Source organism: Medicago sativa, chromosome 6 (assembly GCF_051527215.1).
Source record: "Medicago sativa cultivar Bolivia chromosome 6, Bolivia_mono, whole genome shotgun sequence".
Lineage (NCBI taxonomy): Eukaryota > Viridiplantae > Streptophyta > Magnoliopsida > Fabales > Fabaceae > Medicago > Medicago sativa.
In genome coordinates this window covers 9,941,729-9,953,485 of record NC_140754.1, presented here as the reverse complement: position 1 = coordinate 9,953,485, position 11,757 = coordinate 9,941,729, and the positions used below count along the sequence as shown (strand labels likewise).

The window sequence follows — 11,757 nt, the reverse complement described above, 5'->3', positions numbered from 1 at the left end:
ATACGAATTTTTAACCCATTAAAGGGAGTGTGTTGGAAAGAAAATGCGTTGCTAGGACTCAAAGAAAAAACCTTTGGGTTACTTGTTAAAAAAATTAGACATAGAATTATCATTAAGTAATAAATCAAAGAGCTAGATTAACACAAATAAATTGACCGTAAATAAAACAAAATTGAGTATAAGAAAACTTATCAAACTGAGGCGTGAAAAAGCAGGGAGATTAAGTATATTTAACCGCCAAAAGTCGGTTATCTGGTACAGTTGGTTTCATAGCTAGCACATGATACAACATTGCACCTGAATTAACAAAATCTCATAAACAACTTTTTGGAAAACAATACCAACTCACAAAATATACGTTTGAGGGATCTTTTTCAATTGAGTTATGAACCACAATGTACATGTATAAGAAGATTGATTTGCGAGAATAAGGAAAATAGTGGCTGTACCTTTGGAACCTCCATACCTCAATCTTATATATACATAGTTGCTGCTACAACGTTGCAAACGTTAAATCCTACCAATTAGGATTTGACTCAACGGTAGGTAATTAAATCGCAACATGTTTTTGACCGGGCAAGTAGCAACAGAAAAAAAAGTGCTCAAAATAACAATATATAGAATAATTATAACTTTAAAATAAATTACAACATAAAAATACAACAATTGTTTTGGTTGAAACGTATAATCGAGAATGAGTTAAGAAAATGCTCTGGCGTGGAAAGTTTATGATAACATCTTGCGCAACTTTTTTAATCAAATGATAGAAACTAGTCTTTCACCATGACCATAGTCCCAATTTTATAATAATATTAATTTCTCAATCATTTCACATGTTTTCCATGGATGAAGGATATAAAAAGGAGATATTTTAAGAATACAAATTAACTCTTATCAATGCATTTCCTTAGTTTGATATTTTAATATTTTTCTTATAAGAAAGGATCAGAGACAGTTGCAAAATGGGAATGTGGTGACCCTTAGGGCATGCTCTTGGGGCACTTGTAAATTATTTAAAAATGGAAATAATTGATAACTTTTATGTAGAAAAAATTGCTTTTTGATGTTTTAATATGTTGAATGCACAAATTCTCAAAAAAAAAAAAAAAATATACCTTAAACTTTTTTATCAAGAGAGAAAATATTCTAAGAAGTTTAGATACTAGTTGAGGATGAGCTAAAAAATCTAATCAGTTTAGTTTATTTTTTTATTTTTTTATTCTTGAATTATCAATTGAAAAAGTGACATTATTTGCTTCATAAAACATCAATACAATGAAAAATCTATATCACTCTATTCTATTTTTTCTATACAATTCTTTATAGAACATCCAAACATAACTGAAAAAATATTGCAGATGGTGCAAATAGTAGCAATAACTCACTAAACAAATTAATAAAAGATACAACAATTTTGACTTCAATTATATTTTATATGCTTTTTATTACACTTATAACAAATTGCTGCAAATAGAAGTCTTTTAGCAACAGAAAGATCCTATGAAAAATTACAAGCAAGAACATAACATCCAACAGGTTCATAGAAGAAAGAGACTCTTCAAAAACCAAATGCAGAAAACATTAATTAATAGTACAGATATCAAAACTGCTTAGAATTACAAAGTTCGATATCCATTCTTATATGCTGAAGCTTTTGTGTCTAAAATATCTCTAGATAAATTAAGAGGAGGAGGTGAAGGTTTAAGAAGCCAACGATATCTTAATATTAGACGATGAATATCACTCAATAAATTTCTGATTAACGGAAAATCTACATCATCAAACACCACGCTATCCAACAAGTGAGACTCGCTTCGACTTTGAAATGACGTTCCTTTGGTACTCATGGAACTATTACGAAAAGAGGCTGCATTGAGTACAAGTGGATTAGTTAGAGAATTGGCCAAGGAAGGACTTTGTACACAAAGTCACACACACTTGCGCACAAACACATATTTGGATTATCTACATTCAGGCAATTGTCAATCTAGATATATCAAGATAAGACGAGTCACCTTCCAACTTTGTATTTTGGATTCAATTTACAAAGTCGGAATGTGGATTGTTTGATATTGACCTTACTGCCCAAATTGCATTTATGTGATTCCCTGACCGTACAGAATCCAAATCACGCGTACACAAACATATATAGAGAGAGATAGAGAGAGAGAGGGAAAAGAGATCGTACCAAGTCTACACTGACTGGTTTTCCATCCTCAACCAGTATCTCAGCTATTGTTCCTGATTGATCAGCCTGCAACAAAAGCAATAGAAAGTTAATCAACAAATTAGAATTTTCAGTTATTGGATAAATTTTGACAGAAACATGTCTACGAATCACAGAAATAAAGGGAAAAAAGCAGACAAGATAGTTAAGATATAAAGATAAATGTAATATATACAAAAACAAATACATGAACACTGAACATAAAAAGTACATATACCTCAATTTCATTCATCAGTTTCATAGCCTCAATGATGCAAACAACTTGACCTTTTTGCACTGTATCTCCCACCTGAAGCAACAGAAAAATAACCACGCTATTCATCATTTTATTTAGCAAAGATAACATTGATCAGTCGAAATCCAGAGCAGAAGTCTTTTTCCTTGTAATAATACTACTTCAGTCTCTTTTTGTAAGCTCCTTGAAAACTTTTCACATATATTAAGAAAGTTTGTAGTGTACTTACTCGTACATTTTGTGTATAAAAATTACTACTAAATTTTCATTTGTATATAGACGTTTTAATTCTAACTTTTCATCTCTTAAGCCAAATTGGCAATATTCATTAGTATATTTGGAAAGCAATAATAAAACTATTAGTATTTTGAAAAAGGGTTCATATTTAGGCACACAGGTAGTAGTATTTTTTGCAAACTGAGTATTGACTGCTCACTGTGCTATTCGAAATGTCTATGTTCACGTACCTTGACAAATGGAGGTTCGCCAGGTCCAGGGCACCTGTAAAAGGTTCCTGCCATCGGACATTTCAGCGGTGGGTGAGATGATGCACTTTTTTTGGGGGGAGGTAAGGCAGGTGTTGCTTTCAAAGGTGGAGAGCTGGTAGGAGCATAAGCATCTGCCGATGGCGGGGGTGGCGGCGAAGGAAGTGTCGGGTAGTACATTGGTGGTGCTGACTGCGGCATAGCCGTGGCTGGTGGAGGCTGCAAAGCTTCTTTTTTTCTTATCACAAGTTCATAATCTGATTGCTTTAGTTGCAGCTCCACAATATCTCTTGAATCCACAAGTCTAGCCATGTAAATATAATAGTAAATAACGAGTTAGTTTTGATATACTGTCAAAGTGAATTTTTTACACTGTCAAACAATCACAACCAATCATATATGTGATTTTTAAGATAGTTATAATTAAACTCAACATTTTTCATGATCCGACAATTATAATTGATAGACAATGTAAAAAATCTTTACACTGAAGAGTGTATACCAATTAAGTCCTAAATAACATTGGTGTAGGTCCAATACGTCGTTGCTGCTCAACAACTGAACACCAAAAATTATAAATCTCAACTAACGTAGATTATGCATGTTTTGACAATGCATGTTCTGACATAGACAAAATAACAAAAACGGTTATGTACTTGCATGCAGAGTGGTGGTGATTAATCTTACATTACAAGGTCAGCAACTTGAGACATGAACGCAGAAACTGCAGATTCATCTGACACAGTGCCAGCAGGGACACTCCCATTTTGGTTTTCTTTCTCTTTTGATGAAGCAACAGTAGGTGCAGAGTTCGAATTTTCGACAACAGCAGCCTATGATATGTACAAAGTAGATTAACTTACGGCAACATTTTCTCAATGCAAGACATTGAACAGGCACGTAAAATTTCCGTTCAGCGTAAAGCTCAATGTGAAAGAAAAAGATTCGAAAATCGAAACAAACTGACCTCGTTAAGTTGTGCTTGAATCTTGACAGGAAATTGTTTCTTGTTAAGACACTGCAAGACATAACAGACAACATTCAAATAATTAATTGAATTAAATAACCAAGAAATATAACACAAAACTTTTAAGCCTTTTGACACATTATTAATTATTTATGGATAAGTTACAATATTTCAAATTTTAAGCACATTCAAACTAATGGTGTATTTAACAAACTTATGCAAGTGATTATATACTGAAGTTTTTTGTTGAATTTTTCAAACTTATGCAAGTGATAACATAATGAATTTAATAAATTGATTGAACAAAACACTATTGAAATAGTCAGAGAAGATTATCCACTATCCGAATTACACAAGGCATTGTCTGTAAAGCATTGGACACCGTAAAAAAGTAATCACAACAAACATGACAGAAGAATATATGCTGAAAATGATAGAATAATTAAGAATAGACAGCAACTTAGTAACTACCATACCAAACAAAGATATTAGCAACAAGGCTTCCAAATTTCTAAAATTCAGCTGTTAATCTTGTATATCTATCTAATCTTCAAGAAAAATGAGCACATGGAAAAGCAAAAATGAAGATTCTTGAGTAGCCCTTAGCTTCTATTATTATCCTATAATTAATATATTAATTAATTATAAATGTTACAGTGGTGACAAATAAAAGAGTGAATCACAAATTTAGTCCTGAAAATGTAAGCATGGACAATATGCTTCTTGAAGTCGAAATTGACGAAATTTTGAAATAATCACATTCGTCCTTTTCAATCTGTCAATTTAGTCATTCAAATTGTAGCAGAGAGACTGATATGATTCAAGGCTTTCATTTTCAGATATTTTTTAGAATTTCATTAACAAATTATGACCCTTGCATATATACTCCCTCCGGTCACTATTATAAGCAAAACTCCACTTTCAAGGTACATTGAATAATCAATGTATCTAGTCTTTATTATAGGCTTGATACATTAATTATTCAATGTATCTTAAAAGTAAAGTTTTGCTTATAATAGTGACCGGAGGGAGTATATTCCAAGACTAATGAAGCACAGATACTCCCTCGGATAAGAGGTGTGGTGTCGGATAGGTATTGTGTCCGACGACACATATAATTACATTGAATTATGCCATTTTCTCAAATTATAATTGGTGTTGACGTGTCCGTGTCTGTACTTCATAGTCTAAGACTAAACTGGTTGTGACTCTAAAGTAACAAACTTATAAAATCACACATAAAGTAGCAAATTTATCCAAAATCTGAAACAAATCAACATGTTCTTAATATTTATCAAATCAAATCCAAATTCATATAAATTCTACAAAATCACATACCTGAATTCCAAATGAAGCTGACTCAGCAGACAAAGATCCAAATGACTGAGAGTTCTTCAAACTCAATCCACTTTGAAACAAGATCTTGTTAGATTTCAATCCCAAAAGTGAAGAAGGAACAGAACATTTGGGGCATGGAACTGAGAATGATGCCATTTTTCTGGAACCAACCCCACCAATAAAAAACTAAACTTTCTTTCTTTTCAGCTCAAAGGGTAGTGTGATCTATAAGAAAGAATGAAAATTGTTAAGTGGGTCTATGAGATTATAAGGTTGAAGGCGATGAAATCTAAGAGAGTGTGTGAAGAATCTAAGAAAAATGTGTAAAATGATGAATAATACAAAGTGTTGTTTTGTTTGTGGAGTGGTAGATTTTTTTTTTATGACAAGTTTGGTTTCGATAATTACGATGCAAACATCAATGTCATAATAAAGTGTTAACTAACTTTGTAACAACAATAAAAACCTTAGTCACTGTTTTTGCATTTTTTTCTGGGACAGACACGTTGGTTTCATGTTATGTTTTTTTCCCTCCAATAATATTCCAAGTGCACCACTTTAAGGTTTTCATAAAGGTTGCTATATATGGTTGGATTTGGTTTAAGATTGGAATCTCCTAGTTTATTTTTGTTGAGTTAGAATTTACTAGTTGTTGTTCTCGTAAGTATAGTCCGGTCTACAAAGACACTCTAGAATATTGGAGTCAGTTCGAACTAATATTGGAGTCAGTTCGAATTCTACTTATTCATTTTAGTGGATAAAATTAGTCTTTAAACTACTTGACAAAAAAAATTGACATATATTGATTCGAATTCAAAAAATATTGATTTGTCATGTCGTAAAAATTTAATCTCTTATGTTAAACTCAAATCCGGTTGATTAGTTTTTACTTATTTATCACGTTTTTATTAATTTATTTATAAATTTGACTTAAATACACATTTGTTCCCTATATTTTAAGTTTAGAATTTCCTATTTGTGAAGCCCTACCTAAATTTCATTGTGATTCTACATCTAATAGTCTCCATTTGTATGTTAAACCTTTCAAATTTTTTTATTATAAATGAAAATATTGGGTTTTTTGACTTAATAAAAATACTATTGGTTAACATTTATATGAATTTCAACAAATTTATATAGAATCTATATAAGTTGGTGAGAGTCTGAATAAATTTTAACCGATTTGAGATAATCCATTATATGCTAGCATTTCTTTTCTTAGACAACAATGTTAGCTCAATGAAAAAATATCTTGAAGATAGTCGTAAAACGATCAATAATATCATATTAATTAATAATATTTTTCTCCACCATTTTTGTTAAGAACACTTACATGTGCACACATCAATGCCCACATATTTAAGCTACTATTGTGGCCATTTTAGTTGGTATATTGCCTTTTGACTCTTGATATACAAAACTAGCAGCTATGCTGCCTATACAAATCTAAGGATAAAATACGCTATAGTAATATAGAGTATTGTAAGGTTTTGGGCATGGAAAAAATGACAAAACTAAGAGACTAATGAAAAATATATACTTGTGTGTTTGATTATAAGTGTAATGGGCGAATTATCCTAGGGGTTGAGGTTTTAATTTGTCCTAGTTTTATCTAAAAAAAAATTAAATCTATTTTTTTTTTGAAGAAGAGATAATTTTTTTGGAACGATGACGTGACACTAAACTCTCTATAGGCATGGCTATCGTGAGTGAGTGCGATTTTTCTTTAGAACTAAAAATATAAATGCCAAAAGCGACTCTTTTTGAGACAAATATTTTTGCAAATGTGACGGAGCAGAGTAAATAATATAAAGGAAAACTATTATTTTGATTGAATTTGATAATTTAATATGTTACAAAATTGTGAACATGTATGAAAATTATCCCACTTCATAATTATGCATAGAATATGACATAGTGAAGAATGAAGATTTTTGTAGTTATTATATATGAGATTTAAAAGTAATAATGAATTCACATCCAAAAAAAGTAAGTTCATTTCATTTCAATGAAAAGAAGATACCTTTTGCCCCACTCCATCTGCTTATGTCTAGCAGTACAAAAATTATTGCACTACAATTGATACAATTGATCAAAGGTAAAACCAAAACTTGCAACTAGTATTGCTTGTCCATATACAAATTGAATATCTCTCTTCACATCAGCAAAATGATCTCTTGAATCATCAACATTCTTATCAGCACAAGTCCTCTGAATTCTCAGTTGAAGCATGAAGAGTATGATCTCATTTCATTCAATGTCAAGCACTTGATCTTCTTATGGTGAGGTATGTGAAACTTTGGTTCTTTTGGTATAGTTGGATTCTTCATTGACCTTCAAACCAAAATATAATAATGAGACAAAAAGAGACAAAAATAATGGATCCGAATTCACAACAATGCAAAATGCACGTAAATACACACTTTAATTGATCTCGGTTATTGATTTGAAATCAATTGGTTCACATTACACCTTTCGTCAAATCAACTTTATATAACCTTTGCCATTGATTTTGAGATCGAATGACCAAGATCAATAACTGTGTTATGCAGGCATGTAGTAACTGTATGAAATCCGAATCTCAATAATACGCCAGAAAACTTCCAAGAGTGTTCATTATGAGATTGATCAACCATTACCTCCTCGGAATAAATGGTCTGTCAAAATAAGGCATTGGCTGCGCTTTAGGAATGAGTTCCTTCCTTAATCTTCTAATTTCTTCCTCTTCAGCCAACTGTAAGGGCATATATATACATTACAGTAACACTTTAGATAAAAGAAACATGGTAACTCAATCAGGACTCATTGATTTGAGATGTTAGAATTGGTAAACATTCTACCTTTTGTTGCCTTTCCATTTCCATTTTCTGCTGTTCTATCAAACTCAATTTTTCAGCCACCTACACACAGTTAAGCATTCATCAATTTTACATTTCATGATGTGTAAAACTAAAGGGGAAAGAAAGAGTAGATGAAACATGCACCTGGTGATCAAATTCAGCGCGATCAATTGCCCTCAAATCACTATGAAGTTTCACGTCAATCGGCTTTGTGCTTTCTTTCACCGGAGGTTTTAGCAAGCACTGTAACAAAATAATGCTTAGATTAATGGACAACCAGAGGCTACTGACAGAATTATCATAGATGCATTCATCCTCATGTTAGGATTAAGTTGATTCATTCAATCTCAGGCTAATGAAGGTTCAATGCAGTTAGGATTAAGTTGATTCATTCATCTTCATATTATGCTTAGGCTAATGGACAAGCAGAGACTACCAACAGAATTATCATAGATTTGATAAAGAAAAACATTGAGGACCAACTCAGAAAATGGCATGAAACGGTGAGTTGTGAGCTACAAGGATTTCTAATACTCCATATCAGCTGATATACGGTCAAGACAGTGTTTTACCATTGGAGATTAACCTAACCTTGTTAAGGGTAGCCAAACAACCAGCAAGAGCAAAAATGATCATATAGAATCATTTTAGAATAAAATATGAGATGATATACAATGCTTGTCATAATGTACTGTCCTAATTGGAAATTGTTATCTCCTTGTCATGTGTATGCTAGGATATTAGATATAAGGTTGCTACTATATAATATAAATCAGTTCAAACAAAATTTTGAAGCAAGATCATATAATCACTCACGAATTTAATTCATGTACGCCGTCAGTGTAAAGATTTTTTATACTGACAATTAATCATAGCCGTCAAGTATTAGAAACGTTTGACTTTTTAATAACTACTTCTAAAGTCATACACATGATGGGTTGTAAAGTACTACTGTAAAACTTTTTACTTTGACAGTGCAGTGCTTGCATGAAAATTAAACTCATCACTGATTTAAGCTATTGGCATAAGCTATATCCATACTTGCATGATGAACAATCAGAGGCTGATGGACAAGCATTAGTAAGCATAAATGAGCCTATGCTTAGTTAACACATTACACTTAGCAAGAGCAAAGATGAGACCAAATTTGACTATGAGATTTTACTAAGCATATGCACTTTAAACTAAGGATTTATATGAGAAAATGACCTTACCTCAGGTTCATCAATAGTCCACGGAAGACCTTGTGCAATAGGAATTCTCATCTTCTCTTCTTCTGTCAAAATCTCTTTGACCTTCTTCATCAACTGTTCTTCTTTCATCTTTCCCCTTTGCTGCAGTAGCATTATAGCCAATGCATCATCGATATAGGCACTGAAAAATTTGAAGAAACTTTCAATGAAAAAACTAATTATTTGTATCATCAATTACCTCAGTCCTTAGCTTGAAAGGTTTCTGGCTAGTGACTTTTAGCTTTTGCTTCTTCTTCCACCTCCTTCCTCCAATAGTACTAGATGATTCCAAGCTCTAAAAAACACAGAAATTGAATAAAATTAAAAAACAACCTTATTAATAGTGAATTGAATCATTAACCAATCTTCATTAGTATTAATATTATAGTACTACTAAAAATCTATGAAGCAGGGACACAAACACAAACATGGATACCAGACATGACACAAACACTAACATGTCGACACCAATAATAATTTGAGAAAATGATGTAATCCAATGTAATCACACGTGTCGGTGTCAGACATCGGACTTGACTTAATCAGAAGGTATCGATGCTATAGAGCTGAAAATACAATAACAATTAACAATAACATATCTAAAATCTTACATTTCTTCTGCTTCTTCTACCACCAGAAGAATTTCTGCTACACACACTGCACCAACAAAAAAACACAACAATTGACACAAGTCAACAATTTCAACCAAAATGAATCAAATCAAACTCAAATAAAATGCAACAAGCTTTAAAGGTATCAAAGTAAAACAAGTAAAAACACAAAAACCTTCTTCCACTGCCACAATCCCAAGAAGATGTAACCGAAACCCTTTGATCCAATCCAAGTTGTTCAGATGTCAAAGTACAATTAAACAAACTACCATCATCATCACAACCAGAAACAACTTCAGATTGTTCATCATCACCATCCTTAACAGGCTGTTGAAGTTGTAATCCAGGTAATGCCCATTTCATCACCTTATTCTTCTTATCATTCTCTTCCTCTTCCTCATTCTTCTTTTTCTCCCTTTTTATACTAAGTAACCTCTCAAAAGCCTTCACCAAATGCATCACTTTCCCATTTTCAGGTACACTATTCCTTGCTTCTTCCATTACTCTCTCTCTTCTCCTTTTCACCATTGAACTACAATTACCCTTTTCTTCATTTTCTTCCTCTACGCCTTCTTCTTCATCGATTTTTCTTTCTTCATTACCAATATCATGAATAATCAAATTTGCTTCAATAACCTCATCAAGAACACTTTCACGTTTCTCTTCATCATTTTCTTCACTTTTCTTCTCTTCATCAACCAAAAAATTCTCTTTTTCGAAAAACCCTTCTTGTGATTCTCTCAAACTCCGATACGCTTCGCAAACACACTTACTTCCATCACTATTTTCTCCACATTTACACAAACCCGTTTTCTTAGGACTTTGATCATTCTTCTTCTTCTTTGCAACAACAAACTTTCTCTGACGAATTCTCTTCTGCGGCGAAACAACAACAACATTAACACAATTATTCTCACCTTTATTCAACGATTTCTGAAGTGGGTTTCGATTAGAAAACTCATTAGGGTTCAAATTCTCAGTTTCCAAGGGTTTCTTTTTCTCTGGTGTCATTTTTGTAACTTTTTCCACCGTCAGTGTATCACCGGAAAAGTTACACCAATGTGTTCAGAATTCAAAAGGGTATTTGAAAAGATAAGAAAGATTGAATTTTGAGTGAGCGTGAGAGTGAATTTGGATTGGAAATTGGAATGAAGAAAAAAACGAATGAAACGAAAAAGAAGGGAGAAAGAGAGAAAGAGGCGCTATGTTGTTGCAACGGCTACTTTTGATTAAATTGCTAAGTTTTTATACATGTCAAAATAATTAATAATTAATTTTATTTATTTATTTTTGTATAAGTTTCCTTTCTGGATTTGGACCGTTATATTTTAACATAGGTGAGGTGCATAGGGATTAGGCTCTGTTTTTTAATACAATAACTTTGTCAAAGAAATTCCTAACATTAGGATTTAGGTGTGTGGGAACAAAATGACCATCACAATGTGATACACAAATGATAATTTTTTTTTTTGACAAGACACAACTGATAGATATTTAGAATCTATTATTCTTAGATATGTATAAAAAACATTTTTTAAAAATTGTCAACTCCTTAAATGTATCTCAGTTATTTTAAGAGGATTAGTTGTCATAGTTTAGCAGTATTCGAACCTGTGGGCCACATTTTTAGCTATATTTACAAAACGTTTTTTAGTTTAATTTTAAGGAAAATGTTACAAATATCATTGTAAGGGCACTTGCTAACAAATATAGTAAAATTATATATTTTTTAAGGGAAATATAGTAAAATTATCTTAAATTTTGTGTAATCATCCACTTAAAAATGTAAAAAAAATATTGTTTTCAATATATTTTTGTTCAT

At 31.9% G+C, this 11,757-nt stretch overlaps 2 protein-coding genes across 2 annotated transcripts; both read right to left on the bottom strand.

The window, feature by feature from the left end:
• Positions 1–1,402: 1,402 nt before the first annotated feature.
• Positions 1,403–5,577, bottom strand: LOC146912689 (biotin carboxyl carrier protein of acetyl-CoA carboxylase, chloroplastic-like). Its single transcript, XM_085722190.1, has 7 exons — positions 5,253–5,577; positions 3,915–3,965; positions 3,635–3,780; positions 2,930–3,251; positions 2,445–2,516; positions 2,189–2,254; positions 1,403–1,867 (listed from the first exon to the last, which is right to left on the bottom strand). The coding sequence occupies exons 1-7, from the start codon at positions 5,406–5,408 to the stop codon at positions 1,844–1,846; spliced, it is 837 nt and encodes a 278-aa protein (XP_085578316.1). The 5' UTR covers positions 5,409–5,577; the 3' UTR covers positions 1,403–1,843.
• A 1,593-nt stretch (positions 5,578–7,170) lies between these two features.
• LOC146912688 (microtubule-destabilizing protein 60-like) lies at positions 7,171–11,156 on the bottom strand. The gene is made up of 8 exons (XM_085722189.1): positions 10,111–11,156; positions 9,936–9,981; positions 9,524–9,619; positions 9,307–9,426; positions 8,237–8,335; positions 8,093–8,152; positions 7,892–7,986; positions 7,171–7,586 (listed from the first exon to the last, which is right to left on the bottom strand). The coding sequence occupies exons 1-8, from the start codon at positions 10,944–10,946 to the stop codon at positions 7,472–7,474; spliced, it is 1,467 nt and encodes a 488-aa protein (XP_085578315.1). The 5' UTR covers positions 10,947–11,156; the 3' UTR covers positions 7,171–7,471.
• Between the last annotated feature and the right edge of the window lie 601 nt (positions 11,157–11,757).

Coding starts and splice junctions, on each gene's coding strand:
- LOC146912688 (XM_085722189.1), bottom strand. CDS start 10,946: ATGACACCAGAGAAAAAGAAACCCTTGGAAACTGAGAATTTGAACCCT. Junction 9,427..9,523: donor CTTTCAAGCTAAGGACTGAG/GTAATTGATGAT, acceptor ATGCTACTGCAG/CAAAGGGGAAAGATGAAAGA. Junction 7,987..8,092: donor AAATGGAAAGGCAACAAAAG/GTAGAATGTTTA, acceptor ATGCCCTTACAG/TTGGCTGAAGAGGAAGAAAT.
- LOC146912689 (XM_085722190.1), bottom strand. CDS start 5,408: ATGGCATCATTCTCAGTTCCATGCCCCAAATGTTCTGTTCCTTCTTCA. Junction 3,781..3,914: donor TTCAAGCACAACTTAACGAG/GTCAGTTTGTTT, acceptor TACATATCATAG/GCTGCTGTTGTCGAAAATTC. Junction 3,252..3,634: donor CAAGTTGCTGACCTTGTAAT/GTAAGATTAATC, acceptor TTACATGGCTAG/ACTTGTGGATTCAAGAGATA.